Here is a 19950-nt window from a genome sequence, read left to right as displayed (position 1 = left end):
TGCTGAATCAGGGAAACTGTGAAACTGTTTGAGAAACCAAACACTTTTGGAGCTGACCTAGAAGAATGAGCTGTGTTCCCTCTTCTATTAAAAGGGAAGCAATTTTCAACCATCTGGAGGATATAACATCATTCTTAACAGTGCTACTGTGAGAAGACGTAAGGAAAATTCATGTTTATGCCAATTTTCTATTTTCTAATAGAATAGACAATGCTCTGTCTATGGACAAGCTCATATATATACGCACCATGAAAGTGCCCTGTAGAAACAAAGATGATGGAAGAGGTCTAAAACCAATTTTAAGAATTCTCTTTTGTAATGCACTAATATTACATTGTCACTAGAAATTCGCTCTTGTCCCACATTCCTGCATGTTGCTTCAATTTGTACAGAAAACTATTCGCAAGGTATTTTTCCAGGACATCTGAGAAACAGGTTGCTGAAGCAGTTCCATACATATGTGAAAAACTGCCCCGACCTGGAAAATGAACTCATTTTTATACCCATGTATTGATGGATCCCACCAGTAGCAGCAGGTGGCTGCTGGAACAGCATTATCACATGAGGTCCTTTTTCTCATCAGCAGTTCACCATTTCTACAGCAGGAGGTTAAAAAGGTTTCAAACAAATGGCCAAGATATGGTTAGATAAAACAATTCTTTGCTCCTGGGCCTAATGCATATCCCAACATTGCAGAATTCAGCCCATGGCAGGAACTATTTGGTACCCTTGAAAAGGTTCATTTGCTGATGTGCTGCTATTAGTTATCTGTAATGGACTCTGTTGCAGCACTCAAATTACTGGTACAGCTTCAGCATCTCCCCCTTGCATTTTTCTCAGCTTGAAAGCCATTGCAACCTCTCAGATCATTACAAGCCCAGGCTGCAGTGACATTATCCCTCTCATATTTTCTCTGCATAATTGAAAAAGGCAGCTGTTAATAGAAACCCGTTTGATTGGCACTGTTTCTGACAAATAAGTTGAAATAGCTTAACTCTCACATTCCACTCTTACAGCACAAGGTGCATTTCCTGGATCATGAGCTGAAGGGACAAGATTCAATGGTGTTTAGAAAGGCAAACATCTGGCTTTCACAGAGGACTTTGGATGGAACTGAGGCTCTCAGCCACATCCCTTCACCCATTCAGTCAAAAAGGCTGGAGGAAACTGAGGCAAGATGTCACAAACCCTACAAAGAAACTGCAACAGGGTCACCATAAACACCCTCAGTGCCTTGGACCTCTCCCACACTCCACAGTCCTTCTTTTGTATATGAAAGAAATTCCAGCACTTCTCTGTTTGGTGCTGTGATTTGTGAAGACTTTCTGTTAAACCAGTCTCTAGTTAGAAGTGGTCTCAGAGCTCTATGAACCTCATGCACAGTACTGGGAAGTCCTGGCTGGACACATCCATTTTCTGTTGATACATCGACCTATCATCAGGATCTTTGCAAGTTGGATGGCATTTGCTAAAATGCATCTTGCTGTTTGTATCTCCTAGAGCCAAGCCTGAAGACAGACTTGTTTAAAAAGGTTGTACAAAGGACCAGACATGCTACATACCTCCCATGGAGATGAAAACTATATAATAGGCAAAGAATAAAGTTGGCCTAGAAACTGAAATGAAAGGATGTGACCAAGGGAAGGGAATTCAGTAGCTCTGAAATTAAATAAATCTTTGAGGGAATGTTTAGGTATTTCTTAGAATGTTAACCATGACAAAAAGGGAAAGGAGGTGGGGGTGAGGAAACACAAGCCACTTCCTCAATTTTCTTTTCTCTGTATTTAAAGCTAAACACAGGCTTCACTGGATGAGGGCTGGAGCATCACTGCTTTGCAAAACTGAGCTGCTGGTTTGGGTTTAGAGTCATTCTATTTCCAGCCCCACCAAAAATTCCTCTGGGGGCAACTCCTTACTGTGCTAGGATGCTCCCATGAGGACATTTTTCCTTCCTTCCTAATGAGGAAGGCTTTGCAGACTGCTCTCAGGTGCTGGAATCTTTGTCTCTGGGGGATGGATTTTTGCAGCTGTTGGTTCTGTCCATTAAGACACTGACTTGTTAATTGAATGGGGGTGGGAAATGCATTTTAGATGCAACTACATAATCATCACTCACAGACGAATGCTACCGAGGACTGCTTTCCCAAATCCCTCTCTCTTACAGCTTTGATTTCTTCTCATTAGTTATATTCAAATCCAGTCTCCACAAGCCTTCATGGCTTATTCAGAGAATATAATGTTTTCAGTAACGAGCAAGAATAGCAGTGCAATGGCAGAAGGAACCACATCCAGCGTTTCAGAGAAGCCAGTGAAAAATTCCACTGTCAGTGTTTTTCTTTACCTGGCTGCCTACAGCCCCTGCCCTTCTGCACAGCAGCATGGCTGAAATCCCAGAAGCTGAACTGAGAAGCCTGTGGCTCTGCCCTGGCCACAGCCTGCCAGGATGAAAGAACTTGCCTATGACACACAATGTTGACTTTTCTGCGTGCTGCATGTTCAACAGTTCCATCAACTTCAACCAGAGTTTTGGGCGTTCAGTCCTCATCAAACCCAGATCCTTAACTTCCTTGAGCTTTGACTGACCCAACTGCAAACCAAGTGTAATGTGATTGCACAGCCCAGTGAGCTGGTAACAGTGCTATAAGCCTGGGGACCCTGCCTCTCTCCCCAGCTCTGTCATTCATCTGGATTCCAGTGAGTCACTTCCCTCTGCCTCTGTTTCTCCATCTGTGACGCACCCATAGTAATCCTGGGTAAAAGTCTGAGACAGACTCCAGCAACTTGAAAGCCCAACACACACTTCTGAAAGTGCTTTAAGCATATAGGTGAACAGTTTTATACTGGATGACAGTGTTACACTGGCTCCCCAAAAAGCTCAAGCCCCCACTTGGCTGTCATCACTGGGTTTTTCCAGTACCTAAAAAGCTCCAGTATATGAACCACTTTTAGTGCAGCACAGCAAAGACCTTCCTTGGAAGTCAGAAATTGATACACAAACAAAAGAAACTGTGGTAGCATGTCCTAAACACTGCTCATTAGCCAAGGGGCAGCAAAGGAGAAGTGCCCTTAGCACTTCACAGCTTCAGACTAAAATATAGTAACCTAAACCATACCTGCTTTATGTAAAGGGACATTTTCCCTTAAGTCATGGACTTTCTAGCAAAAGACTGACATTTTTAGAAGAAAGAGATCACAAAATAACAATTAGAAGTGTACTATTTTTTACTGACTCCTTGAAGGTGTTGGAAAACTTATTTGATCTGCAGCATATTCTTTGATACAAATGAGGATGTTATAAGCATCAATTATAACCAGCAGCAGCACTCAAAGGATCATGTGGGAAACACAACAAAATGGCTTTTGCAGCTAAAACCTTGAAATGCAGCACAGAATAGTATTGATTCAGCACTGGAGAAAGATACTGCACAGTCAATTGGTGGAAATTACCTGATGGCAAGGCTGTGGCAGGGGAGATATGAGAGACATTACTCTGGGTTATACCCTGGGGAATGGGAGGAAGCAGAGAGCAACTCACAGTAAATACTCCCTGCCTCTCTCCCAGCTGCTGCTGCAGGCCCAGGGCACTCGATGGGAGAGGGCAGGGCCAGCTATGGGATGGGCTGCCAGAAAAGAGGACACGTTGGCCAGAAATGAAAGTCACTTGCTCTAGGCCTGAGTCACGACTGTTTCACCTTAGCGAGATCTCCAGGAGCAAGGCTCTGTGAGCAAAACTCCAGAAGGCACCAATAGCCATTTCTCCAGCCAGGTGTGTCCCTCTCCTTCCCTTTTCAGACACCTGATGGATGCTGCCTGGGGGCTTCGTCAAGAACAAGGGAAGGAGAAAGGGATGAGCTCTAGGCTGACATACAGCACGTGATGATATAGGTGCTCCTGTCCCTTACATGTCTTTCTCCCCTGCCTTAAGGCCAGTGTACCTGCAGTCAGGTCACATTTGAAACAACTTTCAGAGCATACAAGAAGTCCAGTTTCCAGGACAACCGACCTACAAACACTGACACACAAATACATAAATACAAACACAAATATAATGATAAATTAATATATAAATATAAACATATGCACACAAAGATAAGGAGAGAGAGAAAGAGATTGAAATGACACATCACACACCACACCTTTCAGATTTCCACCTTTTCTGGCAGTTTCTGTGATTCAGGTTCCTAAGCAGCACCCCACCCCTGGCCTGAAAGATAACTGGGGAAACCTGCCTGGTACCTGCATAAACATTTATTTTTTTCTTACAACTCATGTCTTCTTCACCACGGTGTGAGAACAAAACGCAAGGACAGATTTGCTGATCAGGAAGTACAGGGAAAAAAAAAAAAAAGACAAGCTTAATGGTGGGGAGGTTTGTTAACCCATTTGAAGAGCTACAGCAAGTAGAAAAAAGCAAACCAGAATGCTTAGCTAGGAGAGGCAGTGCCATAGGGAAGCAGAAATAACTCTCTGATGCCCCATGGAGGTATATGTTTTGGAAGAGGCAGGATACCTGTCAGAACCTGGACAAATAAAAAAACCTGATCTCTTACAGGCTCCTGTGAATCAGCAACTAAAAAGATTACCATAATCAATCAATCAATCAATCAACCAAAAGTCACCAGTTTTAATATTACATGTCAGAATGGTTTATCCTGAATGGCTTTACAGATGAAGCCCTTCCTAAGCTCAGGCACACACACAGGTTTCGTCCCAGAGCAGGAAGACCCAAGGAGGCTGCAGCACCATGACTGTGACAGCCCAGCTTGGGGCCTGACTCTCACAGGGGATGGGCACACGTTCCCAGCCTGCAGCAGCAGCACAAACCACCTCACCCTGGGCATGTGGGATCTGATCTACAGACAGAATGGGACACAGGTGCTTTCCGGAGCGGCAGTTTCAGCGCATGTACATACACATTCCTACTGGTACTGAGGGATGGCACATTAAGGCAGTAAGGGAGAACATATGTAGCAATGAAATGCACCACTGCTGCTGAAGGAAGATAAAATGGAAAGCTGTGCAGTACCTGGCTGAGTGAGGCTGACTAATGACTCTAATGTTAGTGGCTGCTGATCAAGAAATCAGACTCAGAGCAGTCCATCATAATCACGGCAGGTGAGGGAGGACAAGCCAGGTACCAGACACCTCTTTGCTGTTCCAGAAACCAGTACTACCTTCTGCGTGCAGAAAAAACCCCAGCTTGTTTCAATGGATAGTCAAATTTGGAATCCCTCTGAAATAGGATCTTTTACATGGTTTGTTTGATAAGGATGTTCTTGGGCAGTGTGTTCTCAGGAACACAAATGGAAAAATGATGTGATGGACATAGGATGTCAAAATAAAAATTCTTATTTAAATCTTCACATTAGAGGCATCTTACATCTCAAATGTCAAACATGCAAAATGGATTGCCCGTAGAAGTCGATTCAGGAAACATCAATTGTTCTGAATTTCAGACTACTAATGTGGAAAAAACCAAACCAAACAACTTTAAACTGTATCAGAAATCTTTACAAAATCTGACACTTTGTTCTTGCTATTTCATTGACTTTGTTTGCTCTTCAAGGTCACATCCCCCTTTGTCACATGAACCACAACAGCTGATCTACACATTTTATGGTGTACATTTGACATGGCTGCCTATATGGTGCCCCGCTGACTTGAGGGACAGTTCCTGCTTCTTCCCAGCAAAGCTCTGAGTAGGATCACACCACTGTTGGTATTCAAGAACATAGAGAATGAGGCTTCAAACAGAAAACTTTTGAGAAAAGAAGTAGGCACATCTGTTATGCAATCCCAGAAGAAAACAGGAATTGGACTCTACTTTCTAAATGTCTCACCCAGTTCTGCAGGTCAATATTTATTCATACAATGCAAACACTGGAAATGCCAAAGCCCTGATCTGCATTTTCTGTAACACTGAAAATCTTTAATCCCTTTGGAGATCTGGGAGGAAGAATTCAGCTACACCAGCCACAAAACCAGTCATGGGGTTATTAGTGATTAGCCTTTTCTTTTAGAAAGCACACACAGAGACACAAAACAAACTCAGGATTTGCTGAATACAGTGTCAAAGAAAGCCTTAAGAGGGATAGTGTCAGCAAGGACTAAATAAACTCGCAGATTTGATGCTGATGAAGAGTCTTGCAGTCTTATTAATACACTGAACATATACATGGATCCAACCATCAATGCAGACCACTTTACACGCCTGGCAAACTGAACTGAAATAGAAATCACAGCTGCAGTACATGCTGAGGAAAACTGGTTACAAAACCAAAATCTGTACCAAACCAACAGAGGTTTTCAAAAAAGTTTGCTCAGTAGTCTGATTTCCCCTCCCTTTTAAAAATATATCTTAAATGTTTTACAGATAACAAGTTCCCATCATGGGTGCTTTCAAATTTCAATTCTAAGGACAGACTTCCTGATCCTTTTCATCATTGACACTTCACTCTTTCCATTACCACCATTATGTTGTTATGTCACTTAAAAGCCAAAAAATTACATTGTATTTCTATAGGAGGACATCACAAAGTAGCACTGCCAAACACTTTAGCAAATCCATCCAGGTGCTACTGCTTTGGAGGCCCATCAGAAATCAGTGCAGTGTGGCTATAAAGTGGGTGCTCTGCTCTCCTAGATCACTACCTTCAAAGCACATGTTCCCAGGGAGACAGGAAGATGTTCATGGTTGGATGTTGATGTCTCTGCATTTTACAGCATGTAATTCATGATTTGCAGGAGAGACACTTATGCAATCAGCACTTATTAGTGCTCCTGGTATCTGTCAGTGAGGCTGGGTGCTCTTCTCCTTGTGCTGCCTGTCTCATCTGTCTCTAGACAGTTTATGCACTGTTGAATTGGAGAGTTTCTTCACTTAGTTCAGAATAAAACCACTGCTCTCAGCAGCCAGCTACTTATGTGCATCAGATTTCAACAGTACTTAGTGCTTGAGTTTGGATCTTATTTATTTCTATATCAGTCCAACTCAGTGCCAGTATAACTCCAGGAAGGGCTTGAACATAAACGTGAGGAAAGCCCATGGTAATTCAAGTCCTGTGTTGCTGAAAACACCCACTTATCCCACTTATCCTTATTCTCTGTAAAAAAGATCTGTAGTTGAATTCCAGAAGCATTTTGCAGATGCAGCTTCCATACATTCCAGAGCACATGAGCTACCACCACAGTAAATTGTGTCTAAGAAACCTGCTGAGGTTTAACATCTTACTTCAGTCTGATCTGATATGTGATTGTCGTATTCAGAACAGAAGATACTCAAATACTAAATGACTCATCTGAAAATTAATACACTGATTTCACATATAAACTGAAAGTAATGAAGTGTGCAAAACCTTTCAGCAATAAAAGACTGAAACCGTCATTTCAGGAATGAAAGCTTTGGCTGATTAATTTTCCTTCATCAATAAACTATTTCAGAGGGCTGAGCGAAATAGATATAAAACACCTGCACTTTTAAAACAATGTGAGGAGAGCAGGGCATGTTATTCAGGAAAACTGATTTCCTAAGTAATTACTTTTCTGCTTATTGAGGTTTCAGGCTGAGCAAAGGGTCAGTGATGAAGGACTGTGCTGTTCTGTGGTAAATGAGGTTAATGCTACTGCAGAGCTCTCTTTTGCAGTCTCGGGGCATGAGAATGAACGTCAGTGCAACTTGCAACACCTGCTCAAATATGAAGTGTGACTCTCTGTATGTGTGCAGGACGGATCCTGTGAGATGGCCTCATCCAAGTGATCATTTAGAAATGGGAACTGTCCATCTTTCTCCTTTCACTGGCAAAAGACTGCTTGGATCCTTTCAGTTGGGTGTGTTGTTTGAAGTGCTTGGAGGGACTTCTCAGCACCTTATAACTCCAGCTCTCTGCTGGAAGGGAAGTACATCAGCTTTTCTGCCAGAGCCTACACTGGGACCATACGAAAGAGGTTTTTTTTGCTTTAGGATGAAGCAGAAATATATCAAAATGAAGGTGACTCTATAGTGGTAATTTGAATCCTTCTTAAGAAATTTCAAAAATATGGCAGAGCAACATAAAACATATACCTGAGCTTCACGTTTTAAATATTCATTTCACTAGTTGCTTCGCCCAGCACAGTACATCTCAGAGGAGCTGTTGGACAAGCATGTGCCCTGGAGATGAAGGACTTGGTGATACAAATTTTCAAGTGAAGGGGAAAGAAAGCCCCTTTCTAATCAGCTCCTGTTTTCCCACTGTAACAATTCTCCTCAAAACCACTATCTCAATCCCTGAAACAATTTTTATTTGAAAATTCCGTTTCTCTAAGCTAAAATGTTCCTTTCTAGAGAAAAAAAAATAAAATGACAGCCATGTGGTCCACTGTCATTTTAAAATTCAGTCAGTGGCAGAACTCAGAAGATGTGCAAAGTTCTCCGAAAAAAGAGCAACTCTCCAACAAGGCAAGGAAAATCCACCTCCTGCTAGTGCTGCTGGGAAGCTTAGGTTTGGGCTGATAGCCAAGAGTGCTGCCTTCAGACCAGAAGTGAAGCCAGTCTTTCTCTAATCACATATAAAACAGGTTCATTTGTCCTACACACAATGTTTCACTGGCATAGATGAAAAAGATCCTGCTGTGCTACGAAGGGGCACAATGTGAACTTGAACCCCGTGTTCACAACTAGAGCACCTGCACTTGTGTGCACACTGTGGTGCAGCTCTGAGACACACACATCCACAGCTCTGTAGGGCCACCTGGGGTTTTCCTCTTTCATTTTGCTATCTCTGTACAAAGCCCACAGCCTTGCTTCACTTAAATTCTCCCCTGGCAGACAGCTGAGGTGGAAACATTGCTAGTACCAAAAATGACAGCAGACGGGAGATTTACCTGATGGGAGCTGACTCATCCCCTTTATCGAGCCAGTCCTGTGGTGGGATGATGTACATGCACCAGAGGCCCCAGTTGTAGCCGTGGGCGGCGTTGGCGTATTGCTGCACCTCAAACGTGTTGTACTTGATATTGTCAATTGCTGGCAAGATGATCCGCTTCCGATCTTCTTTGATCCGGGTTAGTGCAGGTTCCACCCTGACAACAAGACAAACAGTAAAAGGTTTTTCAGCCATCCGGTAATCCCAGGTCCCACTCTGCAGCCTGATCAAAGTTCTCTGACACTGACAGCAGTGACCAGGGAGAGGGCAGCACGGAGCACAGCAGGTCACTGACACGCACTGGAGAGGCTGGGAATACTTTACTGGCAATAGCACATGAATTATTGCCTTTATGAAGCTGCAGCAGCGTTTAACATCACAACATTTTACACTTTTTCTGATGCCTGGAGACTGTAATTCCATTTTGCAACAGGCATGTGTTGAGAGACACTATCACCAAGAGTAACTAAATTGTTCCCTAATGGCTACACCACGATGCCTGGTGGTGCTCTTGCCGACAAGGCCTAAAGAACAAAACATACACCAGGGACTGAGTTAATTTGAAAGTTACTCAAAGGTTTTAATCTTGATTCCTAAGGACTGATCCCATCGGGTCTGGTTTGAATGACAAGTGTGGCTGCATTATGCCTTCTAAAACCTCTTTGGTGATTAGAAGATCTCCATTGCCAGATGGTGCAGGAGCAGTGAACTGCAGGACATGTGCCATCATTTCAAAAGGCTTTCAAACATCAATGTGCCCTCAACAGAAGCTACATCCCAAAGTGTTTCAGTGAAGCAAAAAGCTTCAGTGCAAACATTCGTTTCTGACCAAGGCAGTCTGAAGTTGCTATGAATTTACAGAGAAAGTGCTCCAAAGAGGTAGCAGGCTTATGTAAGGGTGGAAAGCCCTTCTCAGAGCAGCATGTGACACTGCCCCTGGGTCGCTCCTTTGTGACTGTGTTTGCCCTTGAAATATGCTTTGAAGATTTTGCAGAGATCTCACATGGATCCTTAAAGGAACACTGGTTTGCTGCAATTCACAGGGGTAGTAGGATCTGAAAGCTGCTCTTTTCTCATTATTCTTTTGTTGTTTGTTAAAAGGCAATTGTTCCTTTGTGGTTTCAAGTTTGTTTCCTTAGTTGTTTTTGTTATGCTTGTTTCCATGTATTTTCTTGTGAAGGCCAACAAAAATGGACAAGTTATGAAACTAATTCAACATCCATTTTCAATCATCACTACCTCAATCTGAACTATCAAAAATATTCTGGTATCTTCTGCAAGAAGATGGCATTTTCTCTGTACTTGAATATTTGTCTTTAATGCATTCAGACTATACTGCTTACTTGAGGGCACAAAACCCTTCAGGACTGATGACGAGCTACTTCTTGCAAATAAACTATCCCAAAACAGTGCAAAATGAGAACATAACTAACAGAAAGGTGTCCCGTAATTTCATTTGGAGACAATTCAGAGAGTTAAATTAGTTTTATTTGGATTTCTCTAGAAAAATGGCATTTGACTCTATCAGCTGGATGTCAATAACCTAGAGCATGACAATTTTAATAAAAAGGATGATCACAAGCATGGCAGGAAAAGAAAAATGACACCTCCAGCTACAGAAATTCCCCCTATCCAGGAAAGTTATGAAAGAGATGTTCATCATATATGCAACATGTATTGTTCTGTTACTCAATTTATTCTGGGAATAAATCTATACATCATCCCTCATGACGAGTGCCCTGAGGTCTCTCTTACAATTGCCTGTTACCTGCAGTTTTTGTTGCAGTCCTTCTACTGCCTGAGCCCAGTTCCAAAGACTTTTACAGAAGCATGAAAGTGCATCAGTTCAGAGGAAGTACAATCATTTCAGCTCAGGTAGTAAAGGACCTTTTTGTCATTAAAATATTTCCTTAGTCAGCAGGATATTAGGTTGCTTCTTTCCCCCCCTTTTTTGCCATTTTCTTTAGGCTACACTCTTGCACCCCCAAAAGAGGTCATGTGACCTACCAAATCAGGATAAGCCACTGCCTTTATCAAGATGATACTATAACTGTTTAAAAAACAACTGGATGGATGACAGAAAAACTCTTGCAACTCCACTAAAGGAGGGAAGAATGCAGAATAGATTAATCTGCTTTGTTCTTTTCATAATTTAATCTCTGCTTATCAACCTGGAGGCAGGAGAAGGAAATACAGCACAACAATGGAGATCTCAGCCAGACACCCCTCTCCCTTCACAAATCAGGTATCTCCCTCCATGCAAGGCTGTGGTAACCTCTGGGCATACTGCCACAGCATTCCCTTCTGGCTTCTGAAACAAAGGTTTTCAAAATATCAAACAAGAGGTATAGATGTCACTAATGAGAAGCTACTAATTGTTTGCCTGGAAGAAGACTCCTCTTCTTGCTTGTGGAGAAGAAAAAATTACCTTGGAGCAGGTAACTCTCCTTGTGGAGCTCTTGCAGCAGAAGCCTCATTACAAAACTGACTCTGAGTTCCTTAGTAAGAGAAATAACACACTGTGAGGTGGCCAGTTCCTGGATTCAGATTCCTTCAACAAATTTTGTGTGGCAGGGAAGACACAGGCTAGAGGGATTACATCCTCCACTGGGATCTGGTGCACGTCACAGGACTCAGCTGCAGCCAGGAACTCCCGTAGCTTGCACAAATTTATTATGTTTGGGTCTGATTTCCAGATTGTCCTGTGAGGCAGAAGAGCTGACTGCATGCCTTCTGAAGCAGAAATCTGTAAATGGGATTCCTTTGTAAGAATCAAATTCTGTCATTTTTATTCACTGCCATTCACTGATTCTGGAAACGGTTCTTTGACAACCAAGGAAAGACCAGGAGTTTTTAAAACTATTTTTGACTCTCTTGGTTAGAGTTCTCTGGTCACCAAATCCTGAAGTCCCCAATTACTGGGATGTTTCTGTTGATACAAAGAGCAAGACTGTTTTACCATCATACTGCAAACTATCCTGAAGTTTCCATTTTCCTTCTACAGTTGCTCCTTGTGTGCTCATTTTGCAAGTATTTTACTTTGAAGGGTAGACTGAGATCCTGTAATGAAAAAGCTAAAAGAGAAAAGAAATTCTTCTCCCTTAGTGTCAGATGTCTGCAATAGAACCCCCACATCCAAAGGTAATTGCCTCAAACTTTCATTCTCAGCAGAGAGAGGCTGAGGCTGGCACTTCTATAGTAAGATGCTTCTCATAATAATGTAGACACTGAAAGTAAGTGAGATTAATAGTGTTCCAGAGGAGCCTATTTTGATTATAAATGGAATTTAGCCTGCTGCTTTGCAAGACAGCTTAAAATTGGACTGCTGAATTGTATCCCCAATAATGGTTAAAGAAAGAATGTGAAGAAAATATTTAACAGTCACTCTGATTTTCGGACCTCAGTCGTATTTGTGGTTGTGTTCATCTGACACTTCTTGGAAATGCTGATCTGAGTCCTCATTTTCTTCATAGCGAGGACAACAATCCAGTCCCAGCTCTGGCACTGCTGTCACACCAGCCATCACCAAACTACTCCCATTACTCTATGGTTGACTAGATTCCTGTGTTTTTCCAGCTGTATGGCTGACATTTATTACTGCTTGACTTGGTGCTTTGCATCTGAATGGCACCAGGAGTGATCTCTGCAGTGTAGTACAACAGTCAAATCAAATACGTAATGAAATGTCATTAATATCTATCCATCTATTAATTTGAAATCTGACAGTTTGAACTTCCACAAAATCTGAGCCATCTGAAAGGTGTCCATGTGATGGAAGTTCTGTCTCAGTCCCATACACTCTAAGAAATGTAAATGTTGTAGATATTACTACTTCAGCAATTGTTGATATCTCTACCCTCAGGTTACAGAGGAATTAGAATGCCGTGCTGAGGTTATGGAGTAAATTGGTATGAAAGAAACTGCTGGAACTTCATTTTCTCAACCACCCATCCCCTCAGTGGAGGTGACTTTCTTCCTTTGTTTCCACACATGTGGATACCACATCCCCACAGGTATCAGGAACAGGAAAGGTTCAGTATCTGAACAGACTGTACATTTATCTAACTTCCAAAATACGTTCACACCCACAAGTAAGAAAGCAGGCTCTGAAACACAGATGGCTAGAGAAAATCCAGTGCAGAGTTGTTCTCTTTACTGAGCAAAACTCATAACAGGGTGCCTTTTGATTAGACATTGTACACCTCTGAGATGTCACAGCTTGTCCTGCCCAATCAGGGACAGCAGAAGTAGCAGTGGGGTATTCAGACACCAAGCTCTACCTCATCTCAGTGAGAGCTCCAGGGATGTTCAAATCCCTCGGACACTGCGTGTGCTCTGTTCTTCTGCCTGCCAAGATCCCCAGGTAATGGCCAGTGGAGAAGGACTATGAGCTTGAACAGGAGGGGTAATGGACTGTGTTTACATTGCTTAACTTAGGTAATCCATGACATATGAGATGGTTTTATTGCTATTCATTGCTAGCAAAGTCTGGCTAATACTGAGTAGCTGTATTAGGCTCAATGGCCTTACAGTGTGTCTGTGTCTCTGTAAGCTGAGCTGCACATTCATCAAATCCTTTGTCAACTTTGCTGGTAATTCTGGCTTTGTTTAATTGCTTCAGGTTTTTGAAAGGATTATGATGAAATCTTTCCTAGTAATTTCTAAATGTTTTTTTTCCTTAATTTGAAGCTGCTACATTAATATGGAGATTTCCACATCCTCTTTATAGACACCAGTGTTCTTTCCCTGTTTTTTCTCTCTCATTTTGTTTTTTTCCATGGTACATCTGCAGAAGCCAGGTGCCTCTGGCAGCTCCCAGGACTAAAAGGAAAGACTGGAAGAGGTTCCTGAAGTCCAACTATGTCCAACATGCTATGCTGATGAGCTGCAGTATGATGTTTGAGTGTTTCCCTTCCACATGGCCACTGCTGGCAGAGAGGCAGGATTCAGCCCTGCCTGATTAGCTACATCAGCCAGATGTGAATTTTGAGATTCATCTCCATTTTTCACAAATGCAAAAATAAGAGGTTCCCAGCTTGTATCTGAGTCAAGGTGCTTTATGGACACAGAGTAGCATATATTGTTAACAAGTTATTTACTAGAGCAAGAGGAAAAATTCACCCAGGCATATTCACAGACATGATGGATTTCAGTAAACTACGCATAATAAAAAGATTCAGATTTAAAGGTAGTGCTTCACATCACCCAGCTCTCTTTTCCACCTAATAAAAAACAAGCAGACAATTTGGGCTGGAATTGGAGTGACATAAGAAGTTCCTCTCTTCTATCCTCTCTATAACATGTATATCTGTCAGTATACTCCTCTCACTCTGAATAGAATGCTGATGAGTGGTTGAAGCCAGAAGAGAAAGGACAGTAAATTTAGTTCTCTTATAAATTCCACTAGGCTGAAGGGTATTTTCACTTGGGTTTTATTTCTCTGAAGCTGTTCCAGAAATACAGTAAAACACACTGCTGCAGCCCCAGTCCCAGGACTCAGCCCTGAGATCAACAGTGCCTGGATGACACTCCACAAAGCATTTCAGTGTTCCATGATTTATGTGGGCTTCCCACAGGGACAAGGATGTGCTGGGAGGAACATCCACAGCAGGTGCCTCAGGAAGTGACTCCTCCTTACAGAAACTCTCTTGGGGAATTTGTGGAAGAAGCAAATTTGATTAGAAGCAAATTCTTAACAGAAGGTTGTTTTGATTTGTCAAAGACTGTCGAGTGTGTCACCATGCACATGCATTTCATGCTTTTGCCTACCGGTGGGCCAATTTCTGGATTAACACCGGATTTTCCAAGGTATTGAGCACCCATGATGACTTCAGTGGGAGCTCCAGCAGTGCCAGTACTATGGCCCTCAAAGAATAAGCCCCCCAAGATATACATTAGAAGTAGAAAAGAGCTGGAAGGAAGAATTTCATTCAGAGTATAGAATAAATCTGTAAGAAGAGTGAGACCAAAGGCAGGGGTCATGCTGTGATCACACAGGCTTCTCTAATCCCACTGTAATTCTATCACTGAACATGTATGCGTTCTGTATGTCGTATTGGGCCAGTTCTGAGCAGCTCAAACCCCACAGGAAAACCACAGCAAACAGAAATATTATGCTGTTTTCTATCTTTATCAGCTTGCTGGAGAGGTCACACCAATGGGGAAGTCTGAATTTTTCTCAATGTTAAAAAGAACATCTTCTTCCAGATTAAAAAAACCCACCACAACAAAACAGATAAAAACCAGTTAGTAATGAGCTCCTCAGCACACAGGATTATATAATTCACCTTTTTAAATATGTAAAAACACCTGCTGACTTCAAGCAGACTATTTAAAAGGCACAACATTGGAAGAGATGCATGGGATCTAAGGAAACCACACGTATGCCTCAGGGCAGATCCTCTGCTTCTACTTCAAGGGACTTCACAACTTCAGGGATGCTTTGCTAACAGGCATCATCTGAGGAGCAGACCCAGAATACTTCTCAGTTCTTAATTAGAATGATTGGACTAATTCAACCCCCCCAGTAACTTTTCCTCTATTTATCTAAAAGTAAATCCTTTCCTAAATGGCAGGAATTGCCCTGGGAAATGTCTTTCTTAAATTCTGCCCTGTCCTACTGGGCATCCAGATACCCTAATCTCTGGGTTCTTTTGAGACAAACATGTCATTTTTTCCTCTCCACCATCACTATTCTAATTTTTACTCCATAAAACAAACATTAAAAAAAAAATAAATCCAATCTATTCTTTTCCTCCTTCCACAAATCAGATTTTTTGCTTTCTTGCAAGGACTTAAGGAACAGTCCTTATAAGACATAAATGAAAGACAGCATGGTCTCATCTGCTAGATTTTATGGCTCAGTGGGTTTATCACTGTATTTTACTCTGACTGGTCCACTGTCAGGTACCATGAAGTGAAAACTTACCACAGAATATAAGAAAAAAGATTTGTGTAAACTGAAAGCTTATTTTGCATGTGATTTTTTATGCTACCTCACATTTCCCTGACAATACACATTTATCAGATGCAGACAAGCAGATCTACTGACATACATAATTCTTCACTGAGGCCAGCTGAGGAATATTTCATGCAGAACTTCTTTCCTGTAAATAACTGTTCAGAGAACTAAAAATAAATAAATAAGTTTCATAGTCCCTTCCTTGGTCTCAAAGAGGAGAGAGAAATTCCCCATCTGTTCTACCTGACATCTCTATCAGCATTCCTGTGTGCCCAGGGAGGTTTCAGCCCTGCAGCCCCCAGCCAGAATGAAGTGAACGTGGCAGGAACGCCTGCTGGAGAGTTAAAGATCAGCTCTTTGGCTGCCAAATCTGAATAGCTCTTTTCTGCACCACTGAAAAGCAATGAAGATGCTTCAGTGAACGCTCTAGGTTGTTTAGGTAGATGAATAGTTGAAGTTGTTTTTCTGGCATGTCCTCTGTCCGCAAGCTGGCACTGTCCCCTGGATCTGAAAGGCTCACTTGGCTTATGTTGTGTGCTTCCCTCTTCACTCAGATAATATTAGCTCACTTGTCCTGTCTGAAACATATATTTCATTAAGTTACCAAATTGATCCTAAGTGATGGTAGAGGCTTTGGATGAGAAAAAAAACTTCCTTAACAAACACATGTGCTTTCCTTTGCATTTGGATAAATAAAACTTCCCAGGTCAAACTGAGCATGGTACCAGGGCTGCTGCAACCAACCATGTCCTGAGCAGGAGTTACAGGTATGAACTCTCCAGAGGGCAGGGCCTGCACAGGAGCGCTGCAAAGCTAATTTCACCCTCACCTTCAGCACTTTTCTCACTAGAAGGAAAGAACCACCTGGACCTTGCCAGGTCCCTGAATAACCACTTGAGTGTGAACAGGAGGGACTGGGAGTTTATCTGCTGGTAAATTTTGGATTCCAGTACACTGCATGAAAATATTAATGAGGAAATTTTGAGGGGAGCAAAGACCTTGTGGCTTTGCCTTACAAAACTCTAACCAGGTCTATGTTATAGAGTACTTGGGATAACCAAAACCAGTAGATTAGAAGAAATTCCACTTCCTTTTCCCTTTACACATTTTTTCCAGAATCCGTTGCCACTGAAGTATGACCACCATAGCAAATTGCACTACATGTTACAGTATAAAGTAGCATCTGCAAAGTATTTTCCATAGACCTTGGGCACCTCGTTCTTTAGCTCTTCTTTTTAGTTCATTAAAATGCCAGTTTCCTATATTTTTAAAACACTGCCAACTTCAGATATAATCCATAATAATGGGCTGTGTGTGGCACAGCCTGATGGATACTCAGCTTGTATTTCACATACTTTTTCTCATGTTGGGCTCTGTCTCTCTGCTATATTGAAATATTTTGATGAAATTTTCTTATTCTGCTGCTTCCTTGTTGATACTCCCCCTTTGTCTGGCAAAATTTTAATTACTACAGTAGTGCATAACTCCATTCAGTGCTCTGACACTACCTCTGTGATAGGAGCAAAAGCAATTCCTAAGATAGAATACAAGTATAATACTCTATGTCTTCTTTTATGTCTCCTAGCACCCTCTTTATGGCTGCTAATATATTGTGGTCTCTGCCTTTCACTTAATGATTTCTGCTCTCCTTCACTCTATGTGTTCTTTTTCTCACCCAGAGAATTAACACTCCTCTCTACTATCTCTCTTCCCTGCTCCCAGTTATAGTGTAGTGAAGTTCTCTGCTCTTTGTCATGTTATTCTTTCCCATCTCTCAAAGACAGGAGTCTAGAGAATGCTCTGCACCACAATTAGCAGCCAGGGTGCAATGGTCTGTACTCACTGTCACTGTGTGTTGCTTGATGGACAGTGAGTGGACCTGATACAAGACTCAGAAGAGGAATGCTGAAACCTTCAGAGGACTGAACTGTACAAGCTAAAATACACACTCAGAGAGGAATGTACAGGAACTTTTTATACCTATTAGTTCTACTGGGTTGCTGACTCAAGATGCTGACTTCTATTGACGTTAAGTAACCATTAAAAACAGACAAGGTTCTACTGCAGGTCACCTAGAATTTTCCATATAATCTGTACACATACATTATGCAATTTTAATTTAAAATTCCATTTGAGAACTAATAGTAGTGGCCTTCCCTTCAGCTAGTCCTCTCCACATCTGCTCTCACAGCAGCAGCATTGGTTCACACTATCAAAAGCCTTAAGGGGAACAGGTCAATAGAAAATCTCTGCTCTGCACTAATACATTTCAACACCTGAGAAGCAAAAAAGTAGCAATTAAGCACAACAAAATAAATAATTCAATAGTTAATTTGACCTGCCAGGTTGCAGAGTATTTTTTTTATATGCTACCAGATTGTATTTTAGTTTAGACAAAGTGTCTCTGGAGAGTAATACTGTGAGAGCCCATAAAGTGCTGTAATGCAATATAAGGCAAAAGCTCACCCATAAATGGGACAACTATTATTTAAATCAAAGTTTTTTGTTGTCAGAATCCTGCATATTTCATGAGAAAGTAATGAAGTCTTCCTCTGATTCTTTATTAATTAATCTGCCAACGGATTAGTCAGGTAAAGCAGCCATAGATTGGAAGACTAAAATTCCACTGTAGGTACTTGCCTTTTAGATGGAGCACAAACCAAACAGAAAGCTAATGCTCTTTTCTGTGGTAAAGGAATTGGCTTCTTTTTAATTGCCTCACAAATAATCCTTAGACAGTTTTGAGTGGGAGCAATCCGTGTGGTCTCTGAATACATGAATATACATTGAAAATGAGGGGAAATGTTCATGTAAGATAAGACTTAGCAGGAGAATAAAAGCTCAGTACTTTAATAGGATACTCGCACATGACTATCAAGTTTCTAGGGTTATGGAGTAGGGGAAATGTTAACTTGGTGGCAAAAAAACAAAGCAGTCCAGATGGAAGGACTTCCAGTCCCTCTTAGTAAAAGGAGATGAAAATGGAGAAGACCACATGTGTACAGATGGACAGAATTAAAGCCAGGAGGGAACAGGTAGAAACAGGCTGTCAGAAGCCTCAAAGGTCGAGTGGATTAACAGGAGAAGCTCCAGAAGGGAACACTCTGAGCCTCCAGGTGCAGCTCAGAAACAAAGGGATATGTGATGCTTCTGGTGCATGTCTGCTATTCTCATTCATCCTCTGCTGCAACTCCAGAAACCAAGTGGTCTCAAAGCAGCTGCACAGACTGGCTCAGCAATGTCACTGAGACTTAAGGGCACTTGTTGAAAGGAGAGTACACCAGGGAGGATGCAGTAAATGCAAACACTTTTTATCTTGGATATACACACACTCTCATTTACTGAATAGTCAAGGCTCTTGCTATGCTGATTTCCACCCCTTCTGACACTGATGCAAAGCAATAAGGTTAAAAAAACAACACCACCCAAGCAAACCACAAAAGCAACAACAAACCCCTTTCCTGCTTGCTGACACCATCACATAGCTTCCCTGGGTCGACTACATCAGTGAGATCTCAGTGTGGTAACTACAATTCACCTCAAGGCTCAGGAAGCTGCAGCTTGGTCAGGACAAGCACTGGGAACAGCACCCGGGACACTTTTTCCCAGTACCCAATTCTGTCCGGTAACTGATATTACACCTACATGAACGTTTGCAATTATTTGACAGATCTAGTTGCTGCAAAAGTAAATAAATAAATTGGACCAGCTCTTAACAGTCTAGAAAATTACTACAACTGTTCTTACAATCTTTTATAGTCCTGGGGAAAAAATGGGATGAACATAAACCAGGTTCAAGACTTATTTTATTGCATCTTCCATTTTATAAAGATATTCATGATAAACACTCCACTCTTTTGCAATTAGATTTCTCTCTGGTTGTAAGCACAGCTATTTTTAGTTTTAATTTGGGGACATCTCCCAGAACTGCAGAGCATAATCAGCTCCACCATAACCCTGTATCATCATTATCAAATACCCAACAAGCTTTGGAAAACACACATATTACATACTGAAGGTCCCAGGAGCCCTTTTTTCAGCTGTCTGTACATCACAGTTCCTTCAGTCCTGACATCCAGTAATGCC

At 41.8% G+C, this 19950-nt stretch overlaps 1 protein-coding gene across 2 annotated transcripts in view; it reads right to left on the bottom strand.

The window, feature by feature from the left end:
- Positions 1–19950, bottom strand: part of GALNT9 (polypeptide N-acetylgalactosaminyltransferase 9) — a 132500-nt gene that overhangs the window by 63820 nt on the left and 48730 nt on the right. Inside the window, exon 5 of one of the 2 annotated variants that reach the window (XM_051633783.1) lies at positions 8863–9060. The exons of the other annotated variant lie outside the window; for it this stretch is intronic. Within the exon in view, the coding sequence (XP_051489743.1) occupies positions 8863–9060 (198 nt within the window). The remainder of the gene's footprint in view (positions 1–8862; positions 9061–19950) is intronic. 2 annotated transcript variants of the gene reach the window in all.

The sequence above is a fragment of the Apus apus genome, chromosome 16 (assembly GCF_020740795.1).
Source record: "Apus apus isolate bApuApu2 chromosome 16, bApuApu2.pri.cur, whole genome shotgun sequence".
In the NCBI taxonomy this organism is placed as follows: domain Eukaryota; kingdom Metazoa; phylum Chordata; class Aves; order Apodiformes; family Apodidae; genus Apus; species Apus apus.
Note: the sequence above shows the minus strand (reverse complement) of the source record. Positions and strands in the feature narration are given on the sequence as shown.